General features: G+C 32.1%; 1 protein-coding gene and 2 long non-coding RNA genes across 9 annotated transcripts; 1 reads left to right on the top strand and 2 right to left on the bottom strand.

The window, feature by feature from the left end:
• Window positions 1-448: 448 nt before the first annotated feature.
• LOC116348612 lies at window positions 449-5,398 on the bottom strand. 6 transcript variants are annotated; one of them, XR_004201837.1, is made up of 7 exons: window positions 5,248-5,398; window positions 4,814-4,942; window positions 4,619-4,737; window positions 4,415-4,532; window positions 3,961-3,976; window positions 772-3,702; window positions 449-645 (listed from the first exon to the last, which is right to left on the bottom strand). It is a non-coding gene; the product is annotated as an uncharacterized LOC116348612 (long non-coding RNA). The 6 variants fall into 6 exon arrangements; XR_004201836.1 differs by lacking the exon at window positions 449-645 and having other exon boundaries at window positions 1,585-1,599; window positions 1,681-3,702; window positions 5,248-5,391; XR_004201839.1 differs by lacking the exon at window positions 449-645 and having other exon boundaries at window positions 3,594-3,614; window positions 3,687-3,702; window positions 5,248-5,384.
• Window positions 5,399-6,140: 742 nt separating this feature from the next.
• Window positions 6,141-19,927, top strand: LOC116348613 (patatin-like phospholipase domain-containing protein 2). Of its 2 annotated transcripts, none has more exons than XM_031779663.1 (4): window positions 6,141-6,338; window positions 8,103-8,447; window positions 18,858-19,279; window positions 19,355-19,927. In XM_031779663.1, exons 2-4 carry the CDS (start codon window positions 8,288-8,290, stop codon window positions 19,910-19,912), a joined length of 1,140 nt encoding a protein of 379 aa, XP_031635523.1. In that variant the 5' UTR covers window positions 6,141-6,338; window positions 8,103-8,287; the 3' UTR covers window positions 19,913-19,927. The 2 variants fall into 2 exon arrangements, with proteins under 2 accessions (XP_031635523.1, XP_031635524.1); XM_031779664.1 differs by lacking the exon at window positions 6,141-6,338 and adding an exon at window positions 7,708-7,978.
• On the bottom strand, window positions 13,558-14,465 carry LOC116348614. The gene is made up of 2 exons (XR_004201841.1): window positions 14,286-14,465; window positions 13,558-14,160 (listed from the first exon to the last, which is right to left on the bottom strand). It is a non-coding gene; the product is annotated as an uncharacterized LOC116348614 (long non-coding RNA).
• Window positions 19,928-23,816: the final 3,889 nt, after the last annotated feature.

Raw genomic sequence — 23,816 nt, 5'->3', positions numbered from 1 at the left:
GCGTGTGGTAAAATTTTCGTTAGCTGTGGTAAAATACAAGAGAAATGTTTGTGGCATTTTGTACTGAAAATCAACACAATATTCGTCTATGGAATTTAACGCAGTCAGTAAATATTTACCGATTTATTTTTCTCTGTGTGTGTTGTTTGATACGTATGCGAACAAACATGCCCAAGATGTGGGAATCGATATCCACAACACACAAGAAGTGATCGATTCAAGACGTGCCATGATTGTGTTCCAGAAACAGTCGTTGAAAACAAAAAAGCAGTCCACAACTTAAAGAGCAACTAAAGGACTTTAAGGAAGCAAATCATACATGGGCGCAGGGGGTGTAAGCCCGGATAACCCCCCCTTAAATTTTTTCCGTGCCCATGTATGAAGCAAATTCAAATCATCAAATGAACAATCGGTTGGTATTTAAAAAAGAAATAAATAAATAAATAATATATACAAACTTTTACCTGGAATCGATATTTTGAAACCGCGAGGAGATAAAATGAAACCACGGGGTGTTGGTACAACAAAGTCTGATTTTATGTTTTGTCCCTTCACAATATACAGTGTAATGATAACACTTAAAATTAACAATAATTGATCGTAATTACATTTATAAATGTGCATTCTTTTTACAATTGATGACAACTATAACATGTTTTAATTAAATTCAATATATTGATATATATCTGATCGATAGATATCTATTTCAAAATAATTGTTATAATCACGAGAATAAAAACAAAAATTGCTCCAAACGTATTAAAAAATTACACAATTTGTAGAAGTTTTAGCGGAGGGACGCATACAACAATCCAGAGGATTTTTTTTCTCTCACTGGTACTTCTCGCCAAATGATTTAAATGACTTGACGACGTCTTAATCTTATTAATCCGTAGTGATTATTAATTCTCTCGAATGACAAGCTAATTCAATGTGTTTGTGTTACATCAACTATCTTTCCAATGTCGATTAATACACAACACAAAAATAACTAACGTATATTGGTATAAAACTTGATTTTCATGTTATCGCCGAATCATGTTTTTTCTTCTTCCCTTCTTCCATTCTTATCACACTCACATACCCAGTTATAATACTATAATATGTTAATTAATGTTTTCTATAATCAATCAATAGAAATTTAAAGAATACACAAAAGAATTTATGTGCTTAGTTTTTGATTTTTTGAAATTAATTAAAATTATTTATATACATATACTTTTCATGTTATGAGAAATAATTACACTGGAAAGGTGGATTTGAATTCATTTATTAATGAAATCATTGACATACAGATGGCACACATAGTGTGTTCTTGACCTTTATTTCAACGCGCAAAATAGTTTTTTATTAATTTCTTTCTTATTTATTTCAACTCATAATGGAAGATCCAAAATTTGCAAACCTTCCTGGAATCGTAATTTAACCAGCGAACAAATTTGTAACTATATTTTAACGCTTCGACCCATTTTGATGGTAATTTTCGTGTTAAATAAAAGGTAGATTATATGTATAGTTCCCACTTTCCACAGCATAATGTGAACCTGACTCAATACTTCGTCAAGTTTTTATTATTATTTATTTCAACTCTAATGATTCCTTTGTCGTAAAAAAAGTAATAAACAATTATTTGAGTGATTTGATTTTAGTTTCGGCAGAAGAATTTTTTTAAGCGTTTACCATTGCATTTATTCTTTTTTGATTTCATAAATGCAAACTCGAATTTCGAATCCGAAACGTATTAATATGATATTTGACAGTTGGCTGCTGTGCACGTCAAACCGATGACAAACAGCATTTGTTTACAATTGATTCCTTTCTTGTGATTTTAATGTGTTTTGCAAAAAAAAGTGATGGATCCAGCATGATTCAACGTTTTCTGGCCGTATACAGAAAGAAAAAATGTGGTATTTTTAATTCAAGTTTGGTAGGTTTAATATAAAATCAACCAACAACGAATTAAATTTACCATTTTTGACATCTCTGAGGCACATTTTTCAAATGTGACTACTTGTTGAATAAAATATTATAATAAGTTTTACTAACTGCTTCATTACATTTACCAACTTTTCGAAACCACAGATGACGCTAGCCCATGAATTTGGTGAATGTAATGAAGAAATTGGTAAAACTTATTCAACTAATAGTCTCTTTTGAAAAATATGCCTCAGAGATGTCAAAAATGGTAAATTTAATTCGTTGTTGGTTGATTTTATATTAAATCTACCAAAATTGAATTAAAAATACCACATTTTTTTCTCTCTGTGTACTAGTGACAACATCCCAACATCGACAAAGTCTAGTTTATGCTATCCGATTTTCGTCAGTATCGATTGACCAACAAATGGTGGACTCGGCAACGGATTCCAGTACTTGTGGGAGCAATACCTCGACAACGTTTCAACCAACCTAAGAACGCATTACCAATCCTGAGTGTAAATTTTGTACCATTGAAGTACTGGACTGAAGTTGGTTCTCTCAGTATTTTTTCGTACAATTTGTACCCAAATTAACACTTCTGTTTTTCTAGTTTGGTGGATAACTCCTTCGGATAAAATTAAACAACTGGTTTAAACATTTCAAGAAGGATTTCGATTGCCAAATTTGTTCGGTTAGTGTATCAGTGTTGATACTGTACAAAAAGTTAAAAGTGCTACCGGTCGAAGTGATGCCAAAATCATGGAAATTTACGCAAGCAGAAAACTAAAATATGCTGTTGGATGTGATCCGGGCGAGATTTGGATACCAAAGAAGAGGTAGTTTTGCTTTTTTACAATGAATAAACGTGATTGTGAATAAAATACCCTTTTTGTTGCTCTTATTTTGTAAGGTGAATTTGCGAACGAGTCCAGCAAACGGTATCATTGGGATGCGAAACGAGGCTGTTTAGATGCAAAAGCCAAAAGAATCACAAGATTGTTCACATTCGAGGAGAAGGTTACTTTGGGTGAAATGCCATCGCTAAAAGGACCTGCATGTCGTTCGTACATTGAACATCGGCTACGAGTAATGAACAATGTCATTGAACTATACACATATAAGCAATATGCACTCATATTGGCGAATACCAACAGTTAATTTTCTACATCTAATTTGCCGATTGAGATCAAGAAAAATGTGCGGTGTCCAGGCACTCGCAGACTAATGCAGGCCGTTTGGTGTCAAAGAAGCAACGCTTCTTAAAATCATGGCTAAAAAGTGCTGTTAACGTTGAAATCGACGGAGCTGCTGGAGCACAATCATCGCTTACCACTATATGATATCGTGCTCACAACAACACTTAATTTAGAAATTAGTTTATAACAATTATTTGTTAGTTCGCTAGGCTTGATTAAATTCTCGCCTGTTGAAGTACGAGATACCTTTTGGTATAAATTGTTTATTGTATATAGCATGATGATTATGAATAAAGTCAATTTTTTTCATATCAATCTAATTGAATTATTATTTCTCTATTTTCTTCATTCCATTTGCAGCTTCATTGCAACAGAAATAAGTAAATTCGTTTATCTTCAGGATTATGAATTTCAAAATTATAATTTTTCGGTAATGTTTAAATTGCTTCGTTAACCAGGAAGAAGAAAAACTTGAATCCCGTCTAAAGACTTTCGAAACTAAATAAAAAATGAAAATATAAATTATTTTAGACTTTAAGTTGGTTTCATCTATTTTATTGTTTGAAAAACCCAAATATGATTATTGCTGTAATTAGAAAAAAAAAATCATTGAATAAATAATTTTTACATTCAATTTTTGTTTTTAAATTTGGAATGGTATGCAGATTCTATAAAAATTAGGGACGTCAATATATCCTAAATAAGTCATAGGTTATGCCTAGGGTTAATCACAAAGAAAAGAATGGAAATAATGGAAATTAATCAATATGTAATGGAACGTAATGGAAGTAATGGAAACATATAATGAAAATCAAATATGTATAGTTTAAAACAAAATACTTACTGGCCAAGGCCACTACCTATATCAATTAAAAAAAGAATGGAAAGAAAAAAAGTATCACCATTAATATATCAATCGGTCTACAATGAATGAAACCAAACGACAGTTACTCATACACGTAAATTACTCGTAGACGGAGTAAACTACGGGAGACGGCCGAGATGGATATTCATTTTATTTGTACCGGGGAAGAATACGATTGTGGACCGGCTCATACACAGAAAGAAAAAATGTGGTATTTTTAATTTAATTTTGGTAGATTTAATATAAAATCAACCAACAACGAATTAAATTTACCATTTTTGACATCTCTGAGGCATATTTCTCAAAAGAGACTATCAGTTTAATAATTTTTACCAATTGCTACAAATAATTTTTACCGATACAAATCCGATACGATAAAATTAAAATTCATTTCACAATAAAAAAAATGCAATTCCGAAAAAAACATACTTACCGATCCTTTGTATTCATATTCACCGATTTATGGTATTGGTCTATTGCTCGGTGTGTTTGTATGGTTGCCGAAAAGAACACGATAGCGGACCGGTTCGTAGTTGGGGCAAACTAAGAAACTGATCGATACAAATTCGATACGATAGAATTAAAATTCACTTTACAATGAAGAAAATGCCATTCTGAAAAAAAAACACACACTTACCGATCCTTTGTATTCATATTCATCGGTTTGTGGTAGTTGGTCTATTGCTTGGTGTGTTTGTATGGTTGCCGGAAATAATACGATTGTGGACCGGTTCGTAGTTGGGGCAAACTAAGAAACTTATCAATACAAATTTGATCCGATAGAATTTAAATTCATTTTACAATGAAGAAAATGCAATGCAAAAAAACTTACCGATCCTTTGTATTCATATTTTCCAGGTTCTGACATCGTTTGTGGTCGGCTTGTGAACGATTCCCAGTGTAAGAACTAAAAATGTGTCCATATTCTTCTTCGACATTTGATGTGTCCGATTTGTTGTTCCTGTCAATGAATGAATGTTGAAAATAAAAAAAAATATGAAAAAAAAATCTTTAAAATATCTAAAAAAAAACATTCAATTGCATATCGTAGTCAAAGTAGGCTTTGAAAAATCATAAGAAACTGCGTCGCACTATTGGCTAACGGTACCTGTAATCCACTGTGCGCAATGATGAAATTCATGATTTAACTTGATTTTGTATTGTGTTCAATGTGTTTCTCTCTATCTCAATCTCATTCTACGATGCAGTCAATTTAAAAAAAAATCGAAAATTCTGTTTGATATTTTATTTTAAAATAATACTTACCGAACACTTTTTCTGGAAAACCGACAAAAATCCAATTCGCTAGAATATTTCACTTTTAATGCAAACTAAAAATTTATGCGCAGCAATTTTAGTTCATACACTGGTGATGGTTCGACACGATGTGACTTGTTGCCGACTTGTTGGTTTGGAATGTCACAGTCAAATACATTCTCACACCAACACATTCAAATCGGTTTGTCGTTGCAAGTAGCCGATATCGAACAGCGAATAGTTTTCGTTTATCCGTTTGCGTCGCCATGTTGTCGTTGTAACGTTGTTCCGATGCAATGCTACTGTGTGTACAACATTGATTCCTTGTGTGTTGTTCTCTCCACTGCTACTACCACTACCAAATCTCAACTTTTGTCAGCAAAGTGTTTGCTAACGCAGCTTCTTTCAATTCATTTGCAAATTGTTTTTAATTTATGTGTGTATATGTGTGATAAAACCCTTACTTCTTTCTTACATACTAAATAGATATTGATATTGTGATTTTTTGAAATGGATGTAATGGGTGTAATGGAAAAATAATCGAAAGAATGAATAGCATTCTTCAATAATGGAATAGTAATTTTTAAAGTAAGTATACCCTGGGTTTTATTCATAGCATTTTTGGAGTAAACTGTTAACATTTTTAAATTTTGACGATTTTTAAAGATTTTTTTGGAAGAATAAACATAGAAAAATGGCTATAATTATAAATTATCTGTTTAAACACAGAGCAAAATTAATTCGCACATACGTATGTGTGTACTATATGTGTATGTAGTATCGTACGATCTGGTACATGCATGTATACACATATTCTTTGTATTAACGTCTCGCATGTTCCGTTCACGTATATAATATACTGCCAAACCTTCTTACATGTATTGTTGGCAAAGCAAAGCACATGAAATCAGTTAACGGTTGGCAGTTGTCAAGCATGGAAGTTCATTTATATTCGTACAAAGAATTCGAGAAAAAAAAGTAAACAAATAAAGTGTGTGTTTCTAGGAAATGATTAGAAAATCAATCATAATATTATCAAAAAAAAATACAAAAAAAGAAATTGAAGCCAACATTGATAATTATAGGAAAATATATTTACCGTAAGTAACATTTTAATGTAAAAAATTGAGAATATTCATCAATGCGATACTCTTGTTTTCGCTTATAAACAATAAAATATAGTTGTAAATATGGTTTCATTATGTTTGATAAAGTATGATAAAATTGAAAGTTATTGTTTGATTATTAAATGAAGGAAAATAAATTTAAACTTCTAGTATAATTATATTGAGAAGAATATTCCCGCGCATTTTTGTTTTCAAGACATAACGTATTAAATTTATTTGTTTACAATGTACATGCATGTAAAGCCATTCCATTTAAAAATATATATTAAGCCGAAGTCAAACTACTACCGAACTTATTCAGCTGTTGTAACCATTTAGTGACAGAAAAGATTTTCTCACCTACATTCAATTCATAGTGATTGATTTCTGTAGAATTGTTAAGATCATTCGTTGTTTTTTATTTTTATTCTCACCACAGAAATCACATAATTTCATATTATTTTCTGGAATAGATTGACACTACTTGTTGACAGGTCGTAAAGTAAATGTGCTGACGCAGCGTCATTTTAATTGCTCAATTTTAAAACGCGAGTTTTAAATGTACATATACATAGAGTGGGAGAGAGAGAAATAAAATGATGAAATAGTGATAGATGCACATATTTTTATTTTACTGTACTACAATATCTTTTATTTATTAATAATTCTATATCTCATATTAAAAAATGTATAAGGTCTATATATTCTTCTACGAAAAATATATTTGATGAATTAAAACTCAAATACATTCCATTTCTATTGACTTTTGAGTTTTTGGTATCGATAAATAATGCGTTCTCAATATCTCAATAAATGCTCTTCATATATTCCGAGAAAGTACCAGAAACATTCAGTACTTCATGTTTTTTTTTTCATTGTCTAGGTACTACATTGAACCAAAACGCTGAAAGTTTGTAAATGGATCGAAATTAATCATAAACATAACATATTTCGATTCAGTTTAAACTTTAAACCATGCCTCCCACATCAGTAGTTTGTGCTGAGTATATTATACCAATATAATAGATAACTGTTTTAACAATCAACTGATGCAGCATGTGCATACATTAGTACGTGTTTGCGTTAATCAGAGTTGTTTCTTCGTTTTGCATTCATTTTATCGCTCTATTTTTTTTTTAATGCAAACAACATCAGTCTCATAAAATCAGTCTTCATATACTGAATTGCTGCTTGTGTGCCGATTTTGATGGATGTGTGAATGATTGACAAATATATATTTTTTCTATTCATATCTTATTCTGTCACTATCTATATTTGTTATAATATAGCACAAAATGCTAACGCATGCGAATGGCCATTACAATGACGACTCATATTTGTGTGATTTAAAAATATTTTAATCAAATATTCACTCACACATATTCTACCAATGGCAGTCAATTATATTAAATGAGATTGTAAGCAACGATCGAAGACATTCAATACCTGTTTAGTTGCGTTAATGTAACGAACTAGTCAACCGAAATCCACAAATCAACTAAATTCAAAACGCTTCTTTGAAGTTTAAATTAAAAGTATTGTTTAAACTAAAAAAATAACAATCTTGACAATTAAATGTTTTTTTTTTACAATCAACAGTTAGTCCAATTTACATTCGTGAATCTGAGATATTTGTAAGACTACTTTGTAGTAACTATCTGCAGTTTTCAGCTGAAAACTTTTTTTTCTTTCATTCTAATTTGTGAACGTGAACTAAATATGTGACAATCTAAACCCTTTTTTGGTTTTAATTTTCAGGAATTACTTGACATAAAGATTTTCATATGCGGACAATTTCAAAGTGTAAAGTGTGAATAAAAAAACTTTTAGTGCCTATAAAATCAAAAGTTTTTTCATATTTGTGATTTTTATTCTACAACGTTGTTCAAATAACTTAGACGATTTTGAAAAGTGTTGTTAATTTGGAGAAAACGAACAAAAAAATGAATCTATCGTTTGCTGGTTGTGGATTCCTCGGTATTTACCATGTTGGGGTTGCTGTCTGTTTTAAAAAGTATGCACCACATTTGCTACTCGACAAAATTAGTGGTGCTTCGGCTGGATGTTTAGCAGCTACCTGTTTACTCTGTGATATGCCATTAGGTGAGTTTGATTTTTTTATAAATCATGAATAAGTCATGTAATGTAAATTTTAATTATTTTTTCCGCAAGTAAAAGTATACAATACCAACTTTATTATGTGTTTTTCAATAGTTTAAGGAACAAAAATGCTCTTCTTAAGTATCAAAATTGATAGCGTGTTTTATTTTTATTTTTCGGCTATCGATATTTTTGGTTTTTTCTTTTTCTAGATAAATAGCTTATATTGTTGAAATTGTGTATATTTAATGGCCTAATATATCGGTTCACATATAAGTTAAAAATGCTTACCCAAGTCATTTGATTACCTGCCTGTAGCAAAAATAAGTATGACACTCCTCTTTTGGGCTATTCCAGTGTATTGGAATTCACTTGCGTTGCATTTTTTTTCGAGCAATATACATAAAATTGTCACATATCAAACAAATTGTATGTATTTTAAATTTGGTTTATGTGCTGAAATACTTTTTCTTTCGTTGGCACGTTTAATTCCATTTGATACTTTGCATTGTTTTCCGAAAAACAGATGAGAAAGACAAGTTTTTGCGGTAGAAATTGATGACAGTTGTACAGTCAAACAATTTTCTAACTCATTTCTTTCTAACTTCCAATACAGCAAAACCTCGGAAAATTTAACTTAAAAAAAGTTAAGCAACTTTCCGCTCTCACCTTGAAAAATTATTTATTTTATACTCAAGGATTGTGAGAGGTTCAATCGGTTTGTGTTAATCGAATCAGTCTTCGATCTATAAAGGGTAAATTTGATACAAGTCTATTTTTGTCAATTTTTAAACCTGTTCAGAAAAGTAAATATCACTACATTTCCGAGATTCTACTATATGAAAAGAAAAACAAAAATAATTTGGAATCTTGGAATCATGTAAAATCATGCACAATCATGCAGAAGAACTAGAGAATTATAACAAAAAAAACTAGCGATAATTTTGTCCATTTTCTGTTTTCTTCACTTTCTTTCTTTCATGTGCGACAAAAATAGATTTTATTGTGACTATTATTATCAATTGTCATTTCAAATAATTTTGAAAAATCCGCTTATAGATATATTTTCTTTCTTCGCAACAATCACATTGATTATTTCAAAGCATATTTGGCACGAATAATTTTATTTTTTTCGTCAGATTGGAGTAGCCGTTTAGAAGTAAATAAACAAATTAGGAATAATAATATTTATTTAATGAATTTCGACATGAACTTGTATTATCGTCATCAAATAGATGTGTATATAATAGATTTTATACAAAATCATTTAAAGCTATTTGTCTGAATGTTCGTTGGAATTAAATGATTAGCTACAAATAAAAATGCAAGGTATTAAGTCGGTGCATAATTTATACATATTCAATGTTTTATAATTTATATGCCTTTTGTTTATTTAAAACATATTGAATATATCTATTCAAATTTTAAAAAATCGTTCACTTCATAGGGATTATTAAATTCAATTAAAATTTATTAGTTCAACTGTTATTTATTGGACCTGGCAAATTCAGTGTCTTTTGTAGAACTGGACATATCTCTTTTATTTAGTGGGAGTAAGCAAACGACTCCCAATTCAGGAATTACCCAATTTCTCCTATTCAAATTTATATATACTTCTCTAATATTTTCACTAAAAAGAGCCTTATACACATTTGATGCGAAAAAACGTGATATTCGCCATGTGATACTGTTTAATTTTAGGTTTGGGTTTCCACGTGTAAAGCATGGTATTTAAATACAATCTAATTTAATGAGTTCGATTTTAACCTCAATATCCGTGAATTTTGGTGAATCACATGCACATAATTGTTTCATACAATTTACCTTCGAATCGATTTTTTTCTACCAACAATAACAAACATAGACAACTTTTCGCTTCATTTCTTATGTGCGGCTCTTTCTATATTGACGAAAATCATATTCGAAGGTCAGTGAGGTGCTGTGTGCTCCAATTAAGATAAATTAACTATTTTTTTTCAATTAAATCATTAACTCTTTAATTATTTGGATATTCTGCAAGGAGAACTGTTTGGATACGTTGATATAATTTAAATGGGATGAGCCAATTGTCGCAGATAATTTACTTTTAAAATTGTAATAAAATTGTACTTGAGATTCACATGTGTGTGAAAGACTGACAAATATAACAAAGTTACATTTTAAACGTATTTAATTTATTCTAATACTGTTTTCATTGTGGATTGATTTATTCTTAACGCACATATCACAAATAGCTCGTTTTGTAATATTTGAAAACGCTTTAAATGGTAAACCAATTGATAAGAGACAAACAATAAGACTGTTACTTTTCCGCACACACCGAGTGTGTAAGGGAAAAATATGCAAGGAAAACTAGATGGGGGAAGTATTGCAATGGGTCAAAATTTACGACACCTCAAAAAGATGTTTTCTGGACGTTTACGAGCCCAGAGAGCTCGAATCAAGCCGTTTTGAGCATGGTTGTTGTGGGTCTGTTCCACGTGGTACGTTGTTCTCTGTACACAAAATTTGTTAACACGATAACTCTCCCCCAAAAAAGTTGTTTAAAATCTGACTGTACAGGATGATTGGGGGTCGCGAGGAATAGAAATCATTAGATTTTGAGCGACTTTGGTTGATGGACAAAAATTTCATGTCTGAACCTATGAAAAAGAGTCCAATTTTCGTCCAAAAGTCATACTTTATGTAGACTTAAACACTCAAAAATATGTATTGGGGGGATTTTTGGCACGAGAAAACTGAATCTGAGGTTAATTTTGAGATACAATCAATTTTTATACAGTTTTTTTGAAAAAATCACAGAAAATTGAATTTTCGTATGGGAGCCATGTCTGTATGCTACCGTAATGACGTGAAACTTTGCGCAGACTATTTTTTACACAAAAAAAAAACATTCTGAAAGTTTGAAGAAAATTAAATCATAATTAAGGGTACAATACATAATTTTCAATTTTTGGCTCAAAACAAATATTTTGTATACAATCTTTTGCGAGTAATTCTGCTATTAAATTAAAGAGTATTTCGAGGCCGAGCACATTTTTTGGTCTCGAACTTTTCGCCGCTTGAAAGGCTTGAATTTTCGAACAAATATTATTTTGAACTAGCTTAATAATATACGCAACTACCACCGTGCTGAAAAATTCGTCTTACTCCTGTAAGACTTTTTATTTTTTTATATCATCGAAAAGAAACCACTAACATACCTCCTCTATTTATACATTATAAATATACATCTATTCGTCTCTTTATCTCTCCTTATTCACATCCAATAACATACGAGATTTTGTTTTGATGAAAATCACATGTCTCTTGGCCTAAGCCTTAGTAATCAACAGTAAATATGTTAAAGGAACCATGATTTTCTGACAGAAGTGAATGAACTAATCTCATTATATTTTAAATTTACGTTATAAAAAAAATAATTCAATGGCATCAAGTTATTGATAGATTACTTAACAGATATCTGTTTTTTAACGGTTTACCATATGCAAAATGCTGATGAACAAAATTCAGTCAAATGGTTTATATCACTTGATAGTCTTGAACATCTTTGAATTGTGTCATCTTATTCGAAGTTGAAAAAACTTTCAATTTCATTTGTATCATTTGGAATACAAAGTATTTTGCCACCGCAACGATTCAAATTAAAAATTCAAACTTGTTGAAGCAAAAAATTGTGTACCAATAATAAATTATAAGATTTCAAATTGAGTTTAAATAAAACAAATAGAGAAATTATTCTATTGGAATATATAATCTATGTTCCATTTGACACTGAAACATTAATTTCACGGTAAAGCGTTAAAATTTAGACGTAAACATTCATAAAGAATGTTACGTTACTATAAAGATAGTCAATTTACAAAAAGTTAGTAAACAAACAAGAGTTGAAAGTAAATAGTTAAAAAAAATATCCGCGTGTAAAAATTGCAATAAAGCAATCAATCAAATACAATACTGCGTGAATCAAAAACACAGTGACTAAGTGAAATAAATGCGATTGTTTTCTATCTTCCCTCACGTTCGGCGAAGAACAATCGTCTTTATTATTTTCATTTTCAAATAATTAGAAAAAGCAGAATTTCTCCATGAATAAACCAGAGAAGGAAAAAAATTGCCGATAGCGATAGTGGTAAACAATTTAATTGCGCTATTTCACTTCGATAGGCATTTTATTGATGAACGTAGAGATAATAGAAGTCCAGATAGCGAGAAGAAACATTGCAATTATCACAGTTTTAACAAAATTCAAACTATCGATTACTAAAAAATTGTTAATTAACACAGAAAAAACATCTATACTATAAAATGAATGATCAATTGCCAGATGGTCAATTTATCAATGATTCATAAATCAATGAAATAATTAATTTAATGTCCATTTTTTCAATCTATGCTGTTTTCAGTATTTCAAATTTAACAAATATTAAGAGAAAGAAAAATTGGCTTTCAATTCTAGACGTATGTAAAATTTTCGATATTGGTAAAGCTGTAAAATAAACTACAAATTATCGGATTAGAATAAATGCTTAACGATTTTATTTATGAACTAGGTAGGCAAACACCTCAAATTTTTATGATGAAAGAACAACTGGAAGCGCTATTTTGATACCGCTTTAGATGGGTCTGTCCAAACTTTCAAACTGCAGTGTACGTGAAGCAAACACCGATGCAAATTCGTCCATTTGCCGGTCAGTTGTGATTATTCTTGTTCAAAATACACACAGTTCAATTGATTTGCGTCTAACTCAAATGACTACGTCATATCACAAAGTGATCTTTAATCGAAACTGTGCAATTGCGCACACAGAAATATATATACATAAATTCTTTTTGCTACTTATTTTTTATATATGCCATACATTGTTTTTATTTAATCATCATAGTATTTGTTACTGATTTGATGAGCTTTTGTCCATGATAAGCCAATTACATCACAATCTGCGACGAATATTTGGTCAACGGCACCACATGCTTGTACAAACATTTTGAAACTTTTCTGTTTCGATTGATAAAGACAAATGAATTCAAATTCAAAAAAAAAAATTAAAGTACACACGCTTCAAATCTGAGCGTTTATAAGTAAACAAGTTTCTGTTTTCGTTTGCTGATATTCACTTCAGTACAATGATTGATTTTACTGTTTATGTATTTGTATTCGGGGTCAAAAACATTGTTTATTACTCATATTTTACCTAGTATTTTACTCAAGGAACGAAGTATTTGAGCACCTAAGTTAGCCGCTGCTGAGTGCTGACTCAACAGTGCTTTGTATACTTGAGACTAAAATACAGATGAATTACGTGGTGATGGTGGAATGAATGAGTATGACTTCAGATGATTCTTTTCTTCGATATCAGACCATCCAGCTAATTTTTTCGCCTCTTTATCTCTTCTTTTCTGCTGAGTATCACAGTGTAATCGCGTGTTTGGTATTGTGATGTTTTTCTTCAAAATTCAAATTCATAAAAAATAGTGAGTTACGATTCAAACACATTTCAAAATACATTTCAAAATAGCTCATTTCAACGGCCGGTTCATCAGATTTTTTCAGGATGTTGCGACGCGTTACAGCCAACCACGTTTTTCAACCGCTCTGGTTTGGTCTACAGAACCAATACGGAAACACTATTCGTCATGATTTGGTTATGAAATTGTTTGGATTATGATCTATGTAGTCGCTGATTTTCTTTCGCATCCAAATCTTTCGCACGCTCTTCAAATTTAGAAAAAAATTGTACCAGATATAGCATAGATCACAAATAAAATAAGATAAAAACACTTTTATCACAAATAAAATGAAACAGCAATTAAGAACCCATTATAAATATCACATCTTACCTCAACAAAGTCACCCTGTATTTTAATTCCAATGATGAAATTTATTTTCAATGTGACATCAAATATTTTGCAGATCGGAATGTGGTTGGAACATTCACCGTAAATTTCATCAACGCTCTGTTATTCTGAAATTAAAACAAATACAATCACAAAACCAACTGTGAATATAACGCACTAATGCATTCCTAACACACAAAATCGCTGTTGAAATGACAATAAAAACAATTTGACTGTTCAAACACACTGTAAACAATTTGACTGTACAAGAAATCATTTTGCAAACAAACCAAATTTTTATTGGAAACAAAATCGTTTGGTGCAATGGTATTTTCAAAGTGATGGCAGTATAACCAGGGACCGGGTCGCATATATTTATACTTTGCATAAACGCAGACGAAACATATCCGTCGCTGTTCGCTTTGTGCTGCGCTCAATAAATACAATGTATGTGCGTGCGTCTCTCAATGGTCACATGCACACACAAACATGTATTCGCATGCTTCATACATAACGAACAGTGATAGATATGTTGCGTCTGCGTTTATACTTTGTATATTTATACAAAGTAAAACATATAAATAAATGTCGTTGGATTTGGTTTGACACATATACACCGCGACAACCGAAAAATATCAGAAAGATTCAGTTGCATTCCGATAATTCAAAATACTAATTCTACAGTGAATCTAATATTTTTGGTAGACAAAATTTTGCATGACACACTCCACTCACACTCCATTCGTATATGAATCCTATGTTGGTGGAGAGTTTCTCTGCTTACTTTGCTTGTTATTTTGTCTATCAAAAAAATCAGATTCACTGTACATATAAAGAAAAATAAATGACGTATAAAAATGTTCTTTTGCAGAGTCATCAAATTACGCAAATCTCTTTCCAAATGAATTGTTTATTTTCTTCTATTTGAGTATAAATGAACAAATGAATCGTTAGATTTTCAATTTAAAACTTAATGTATTGGGTTGTGTTCACATGTTGTCAAACGACATATTATTGGAAGTGAATGAAGTTGGAAATTATGAACATAATCTCGATACGAAAATGACCACCAAAATGGGTCAAAATAAGACTAGAAAAAGAGTATACGTCGAGCAAAAAAAAACATCAAATTCGATTCAATTGTTCCGATGTATATCAGCATACAGCATACACAGGCACATACATATATGTACTAATGATGACAACCAAATGAGAATGAGATAAAAATAGTCAGTTATTGTGAATGTTGCAGTGTGTCCCCATATACTAGAAGTACCGATTTCTACGTTACATTGTGTATTGAATATTACCTTGAAAGTTTATTGCAGTCACAGATCAGGGTACACAGTTTTCTCATTCGCTGAATGACGTACAATATGCATATATGTATATAGAGGTCTTCAAACGTACAATAATAAGCGACACAATTGGAAACGGAGTGAAATAAAAACAGCCCAATATACATTACTTATTTATAACGGTGATACATAATACATAGTTTATGTTAAAAAAAAGAAAACGGTTAATTATTAACTTACGTTTTTTTAATTGTAATATTTTGACATATTTTATTATCAATTTTTGAATTTTGAAATCAATCATGAACTACTAGTCTCTCTACTCCCTTTTTGCGTTGTTTATGAACGTCACAAATGATTTCATTATTTTCTGATCAATTGAACTTCGTTGTTTCACGTCATTTATCGCTTTCAAAATAAAGTCGGCAAAGAGATGATTATATTGTTGCTGATTACACTGTTTTATATGCAATACTGCTATTAACTGAGGGAATGTTCATTGAATTATTGGATTAATAATCTTTTAAATCGAAACTATATTTTGAATTGGAAATATCGAAAATATAATCCAAATTTAGTTTACCCTTGCATATGCCGTTAAAGGTCATAAGTTTGCGTTTTTCGCTCCTGATAAGTTAAAATATCCGAAAAAAGCAATGAGTAATTGTTGATTTTGATAACGATAGAAGCGTTCGAGGACAGTAACATATGTACTAAATAAAAAGTTTTGTATTCATAATAAGTGAAATTCCTACATTACTTTTCTGGTGATCAGCAAAAAATCAATTAGCTCAGCGTCTTTTTTTGTTGAAAAACAGAAATATTTGTTTTGGTGATTGTAGCGGAGCGTTTTTATGTCGAAATAGCCGTTTTGATTTATTATATTTAGCAGATAACAGATAATCTTAAGGTCTATAGATAAGCCTATAGGCTTTATTCATTTTGATGCAATTAAATATAGTTATTAAGCACAAGTGAAATACGCGCACTTTAGAACTGTTTTCCTTATTATTCATTTATTTAAAATATATATCTTTGATTTGTTATTATAATTTAGCTTATTTAATGTTTAGATGTAAGAAATAGCATGGATGTTTATGACACATTTTCACTCTAATTACTTTATTCTACCAACTGTTATACAAATATATAATACGAGAAACTAAATCGGAGTTACGAAATAATACTTTTGACTATATATACTATTGGCTACCTTCTTGTACGTAATACTTCAGTTTTTGTGCATTAAATCAATTAATATGTACAAGGTTCGCAGACTTCAAACTTTCATTAGGCTGCTAAATTCACAGAAACAAGTATTCGAGTACGCTTACTCGCACTTGCGGTGTTAGTAGAGGCTTTACCCCTCAAAATGAGTTACGCACTCTATTTTACTCTATTTTTGGTGTTAGTTTCATCGAACGTATGTGACGATACACTTAGCAATCATATTCGTTAGCGTATACACAGACTCATATGCACGCAACGAAGCATAACTCGTTGAACGCATGCGGCAACGTACATATGAATGGCTCGGAATAATAATGACTTTAATTTTTTAAAGCCGTCTCCATCTTATGGAAATTTTCATAAGAGAGAGCAGGACGTAAAATCATTAAAGTCTACTATATATAGGTGATTAAAGATAACTTCACTGTTGAACGAAATTCAAGTGAACTGAAAATATTTTCGGAACAACATTTTTTATTGAATAATTCAAAAAATACGAGAGTCGAGCGCTATCCATATAAATACATTGTGACGTCACACATCTTACACAGAAACGACATCTTTGTAAAACAGGGTAACTACATTGTAAAAGTATAGCGAGAGGAGAAGGGAGTAAATAAAAAGGGGAAACAGATACGTTTGATTTACATTGTAGTTAGTCGGTTATTAATAGATGGCGTTTATATAGTGTGTCCTTTTTGCGCTTGACTCTCGAAAAAATAGCAATGTCAATTCTACGGTGACAGAAACACGAGTTTACATAATTTATTGACCGCAATTTTATATTCTTTTCGTATAATCTATAATATAGATATCTTTGTAGTTCGGTCTACATTATAAGTAGATGAAGAGGTTATCCGCGAGGCAAATGAGACTCGATGCTATCAATTGTCAATAAACCCAATTGAAAATAGTTTCAAGTGTAATTTATTGGATTTTTTAATTGATTATGTTTGAGGCCTTTTGAATTCGCATACCAACAACAATTTTTGAACTCATTTCAAACTATTTGTTCATATATATTTGAAATGGTTTTAATCAATAGAGCCGCTATAGCATAGAAACTATAGTTATTCACGTTGTTGAAGAAAATTGTTTGTTAGAAACTATCAGGCAGATTACCATAAAAAATGGCGAGAGCATGTCAGCTGTTTAGCTTACAATATAATACAATTCTACTCAAATTTGGATGTGCTTTGATTTTGTTGTCGCTTTGGTTTTCTTATTTTTTAGACTGATGGATCAAACAGTTTTTTGTGCTAAATATACCCAAATCTATAGCCATTAATATTGTTCTTCAAAACTCATAAATTATTAAATTAATTTTATTTATAAAATTGCTTAATAGGCTCGCCCTTTATGGAAATAAATTGATATTTTTTAAACATGCACGATGAAACATTTCACGAGTTTTTAAAATTCTATCCTCTTTTCTAAAAATTTAAGAATGTGTACAATTGTACATGGTTTGTTTTGTCATTATTGATAAGAATTTCTTCGTTCGATGTTATATCATTTGTCACCTGATATACCTGATAAAAACGACGTCATAATTGAATCGTTGCGGCGAAAGAGTAGCTCTTATTTTTCTCCAAATAATACTACAACATAAAGTTTTTTATGAATTGTTTATTTGTTGTATTACAACAAATAAACCATGTGAAAAAACTTCATGTTGCAGTATTATTTGGAGAAAAATAAGAGCTACTGTTTCGCCGCAACGATTCAATTGTGAATGTAAGCAAATTTGATAGATTTTGATGAAATTTGAACGCGTTGCGTATACATTTAATTTTGTACAGTACAAATGACGATAAATATGTGTACAATGTACACTGTACATTGTAGTCACAATTATAATTAGTCATTAAGTTAGAAAATGATTTATGTCATTTGGTTGATTAAAATCACAACATTTTTGGCATATTAAATTTACTTTTATTGTTATTGCCAAATATTTCACAGTTTTGGACGAACAATAGACTGAAATAACAAACTGGCGATTTTCATTTTTAAATTAACTCGAAATGTTTTATTTGCTTTGCAGGCGAAATGACGTCGGACTTTTTCCGTGTTGTCAACGAAGCCCGATCACATTCTCTGGGCCCATTTAGTCCATCGTTCAACATTCAAACATGTTTGCTAGAAGGTTTACAAAAATTTTTACCCCCAGATGCTCATGAACGTGTCAATGGTCGTTTGCATGTATCGCTAACACGAAGTTGTGACGGCAAGAATATAATCGTCTCACAGTTCAATAGCCGTGAAGATCTATTGCAAGCATTGTTATGTGCTTGTTTCATTCCTGGATTTTCAGGCATTTTACCACCCAAATTTCAAGGTGTTCGTTACATGGATGGAGCATTTTCAGATAATTTACCAGTTCTAGATGAGAATACAGTAACCGTCAGTCCATTCTGTGGTGAGAGTGATATTTGTCCGCGCGACCAAAGTGCGCAACTCTTTCATGTAAGTATTTAGGTTTAGAAGGAATAAATAAAATTTAAAGAATGACATGTTTTCAATTGATCTCTTTTAATATAGGTGAATTGGGCGAATACAAGTATTGAATTATCACGACAAAATATCAATCGTTTCATTCGTATATTGTTTCCGCCAAAACCGGAAGTTTTATCGAACATGTGTCAGCAAGGCTTCGATGATGCTCTTCAATTTCTACACCGTAATAATTTAATTAGTTGTACTCGTTGCTTGGCTGTTCAATCAACATTTGTGGTTCAAGAAGCAATACCAGAAGATGAATTTGACCCAGAATGTACTGAATGCCAACAACATCGCAAGGTATCATTTATGAGTAGTTTTTGTTCATTTTGTAGTTTTTGTTCATATAGTTTCTTACCTAGAGTTGATCAGAAGAAAAGAATGGAAAAAATGGAAAAAATGGAAATTAATCAATACACAGAAACAAATATTCGAGTACGGTTACTCGTACTTGCGGTGTTAGCAAAGAGTCTACCCTTCAAAATGAGTTACATAGCCGCATGCGTTCAACGTACATATGACTACACATGTATCTCTTCTTTCACTACGCTGCGTTGGATACGCAATGCTTGGATGAAATTAACACAAAAAATAGAGTAAAATAGAGTGCGCAACTCATTTTGAGGGGTAGACTCTCTGCTAACACCGCAAGTATGAGTAATCGTACTCGAATATTTGTTTATGTGTAAGTATTGGAACGGAATGGAAAAAGAAATCATAAATAAATATAATTTTAAATACTATATCTATATAAAAAATAAATCACAATGTATCACATTTGCTCGTTTAAGAAAACAGTGTTATAATTGGACACCAATGACAAGTTTGAAAAGTGATCATCGCTTAAGGCTAAAAGTCGATTTTTGAAAGTTGATCTCTTTGATTGCATTGAAAATAGTTCGTAGACCCTATTTGACATTTTGCACATCTGGCCACTCAACCAGATGGATTGATACGGAAGAATTTGTCATTGATTTTGAAGTACTCGACACTTCTCAAGTTACGTTCATTTTGATTGCGGGCCATTTCAGTCTTCAGTGATGGGCAGTGAACATTATTTTGCATCAAGTCGAATATGAATAAAATTGATGCGTTTATACGGCGCCTTTGGAGTGATTGCATGTTTAGTTTGCCAAGGCGAGCGCTGTACGATGATATTTTGTAGTCATTCGAGATGTTTGGATACTCCTTGAGTGCAAACATTGAGAATTGACAAAGGCAAGATTCAATTTTGTTCTTGTGAATGCCATGGTACGGTAGCCATACTAAACTGCCATACTCCAAGATTGATTGTACGAGGACGCAGTATAATGACTTGAGAGTATTGACATCAGGAATATCGTAGCAGAATCTCTTTACGAATCCGAGCGCTGATGTTGCTTTGGCCACGGGTGTTTGATGAAGTTGAGTTTGCTGCCAAAAATTACTCCCAAGTCTCTTTGTTCGCTTACTCTTTTAAAATTGTGACTGCCATATGAGTAGGAGCTCATGATTCTCTCTCTCCTTTTCGATATCGACATAATAAGTGTCAGTGATTGAAGTTGCCAATTTCAAATCTTCAGCAAACAGGAAGATAAAAATGTCGTCGTCATCAATGGAATTTACAATATCGTTGATGAAAAGTAGAAATAGGGGGGGGGCCCAAGTGACTACCTTGAGGCACCCCTGAGTTAACAACAAACTCACTTGATTCCATTTGCCCATATTTCACAAATTGACGACGATTTGACAAATACGATTTGATCCAATCGATTAAGTTTGGTGGCAGATTGAAATTGTGAAGTTTTGAAATCAGAATCGAATGATCAACAATGTCAAATGCCTTACTTAAGTCTGTGTAAAGTACTTCTTCCTGCTTATCATCGTTCACTGCCTTGAGTGAAAAGTGCAGGAATTCTAAAAGATTCATCGAATTCGAGCGGCCTTTTATAAAACCATATTGTTGTGGCACGATTTTATCGGCTACCATCTTGCTGATCTCCAAATTAATCAAGTATTCGAAAAATTTAGCGATTGTTGGCAATTTGGCAATGCATCGATAATTTTCAACGTTAGAGCGTGATCCCTTTTTAAAAATTGGTCCAACGCTGTAACGTTGCCAACTCGTAGGAAAGTGTCCAGTGGAAAGCGATTCATTGAATATTATCGCTAGAGGTGCATACAGTAGGACGGCACAATTCCCATGTATCCCATCCGGTCCAACGCCTTTCTTTGAGTTTATTTTAAGCAACTCGTCGAAAACAAAAAATTCGTTAAGAATGAATTGGTTAACGTTAGAGTTTGTTTGAGTTGATGTTTGTGCTACCGATTGACTTTGACACGGCTGGTTTACGGCTTCAGTGAAGAAGTCATTTTGTCGACATACGAGTTATACAGTTCCGTGTTAAGTTTGGTGTAATTATCAAGCGCAAACAAATAGTCTGAGTCATCGTTCGTTGACTTCGATCTCTTCCACTCTTTGTTCTTTTTGTTCTTGAGAGATTGGAGTTGCTTGTTGTTCCACGGACATTTCGATGTAATCTTTTTCGTTTGAATAGGTACGTACATATCGATCGCTTCATTAATAACTTGGTGCAAAATGTCGACTTTATGATCAAGAGGCTTATTTGAAAAGTGAACAGAGAAATCGATTTCGGCAAAGTACCTATTCATTGCAATGTAGTCGGCTTTAAGGAAGTTTCGAGTTGGAATTTGCTCTTGAGTTAAGCTATTTATGTGCCATTCATACGTCAAGAGAATAGGTGGATGATATTGTTCATCAATGGCAGATAAAGACGGCGGACAAGAAACTTCGACATTCGTGAAATCGTTTGTAAATATTAAATCGAGCAGTTTATTACTAGCATTGCGAATAGAATTAATCTGATAGACACCATTGGCGGTGATGTCTCCGATAAAATCCGCCGCATGCTGTGAAGTGACGCAAGTTGGAATGAGAACATTTTGTTCATCGTCATCCATAATCCAATTGACAAGGGGTAGATTAAAATCCCCCAGTACAATGATAGTGTCATTTGGGCTCGATGGAATATGGCTTATGGCAATCGAGTGGCGTTTGTATATTTCCGGCTGTGAGTTAGGCGGAATATACGCAGCATAAATAAATACATTGAGTTTTGTATTAATGCTGACTTTAACGCAGACATATTCCAATTCACTTGTGTCGTCGAATACAATGTTGGTGGATGTAAGTTTTGATGTGACTGCTATGAGCACACCACGACTTAACGATGAACCAGTCTCAAAACGAAATAAATAAATCTTTCTGCTGTGAATCAGATTGGCAAATGTCACATGTACAAAATGCAATTGGATTCACCTGTGAAGCTACACACAATTTTAAGTAGCGACATCTAAATGTCAAAGAACAAAATTAATGCATACACCCAATACGATGCTGATGTGGGTGGTAATGGACTTGGTGATCGAGACTGTATTTGAGAGACTGTATCGAGAGTTGGATGTTACATTTGTGGCGGCGGCGGTGGTGATTGCGATTCATCGAGCGGTTCAATTTTAATATTGTCCATTTCAATATCCGCCATTTTAAGTTTTGCTTTTATTTCATTGGCTTGGATTGGACACTTCTCTGTCATCAATTCGATAAATGTATATTCTTTACTCTTGCACGATACGAATATGCAATCGCTGTCATCAGCGGTTGATGTTGAAGACGGTTGATTTATCTGATCATGTGATGACAGGTGCTTGTCATCAGCGCCACCCTGGAATTGTGCTGGTAAACCAATATATGTAAAAAATTGTGCTCGAATTGTGCTGGCGAATGCAATTGCTCCCAGGAATTGTGCTCATCTGAGTGACGAGCACAATTCATCCAAAGTCGAAAAAATGCCGTTTTTCCAAAAATTTGTAAGGGAGGTATGTCAGAACATGATACATGGGTGATATATACATGAAAAAATTGTGCTCGAATTGTGCTGGCAGAAAATTCATACTTTTATGGGGTTCTGACGCGAAACCATCGAGCACAATTCGTCCAAAGTCGAATAAACGCCGTTTTTCCAAAAATTTGTATGGGAGGTATGTCAGAACATGATTTTTTTTGAGTGATATATACATGAAAAAATTGTGCTCGAATTGTGCTGGCAGAAAATTCATACTTTTATGAGGGTCTGACGCGAAACCATCGAGCACAATTCGTCCAAAGTCGAAAAAATTCCGTTTTTTCAAAAAATTGTATGTATGGACCTCTATTTTTTTCTTAAAAAAGTAAAAAAAAAACATTTTTTGAAAATCTCAATTTATTTATTTGAATGAAAGATTTATGACAAAATAGTTTCTTATTTATGTAAAAAAAAGTGAAATAACCTTATTTATATACTGAATGCATTTCGGTTTCAACTGAGAAACCATCATCAGCGAGCGTCAAAATTATTAAAAATTCTATAGTTTCTTATTTTTTTAACCCTCGGTTAGGCACATGTCTGAATAGTCACATTCATACCACATGAGTCTGGCCAGACCCACATACATTTTCATGTAT

This window comes from Contarinia nasturtii, unplaced genomic scaffold (assembly GCF_009176525.2).
Source record: "Contarinia nasturtii isolate CC-2019 unplaced genomic scaffold, AAFC_CNas_1.1 Cnas_scaffold_2590, whole genome shotgun sequence".
Lineage (NCBI taxonomy): Eukaryota > Metazoa > Arthropoda > Insecta > Diptera > Cecidomyiidae > Contarinia > Contarinia nasturtii.
The sequence above is the reverse complement of the archived record's forward strand: the minus strand, read 5'-3'. Positions and strand labels throughout refer to the sequence as shown.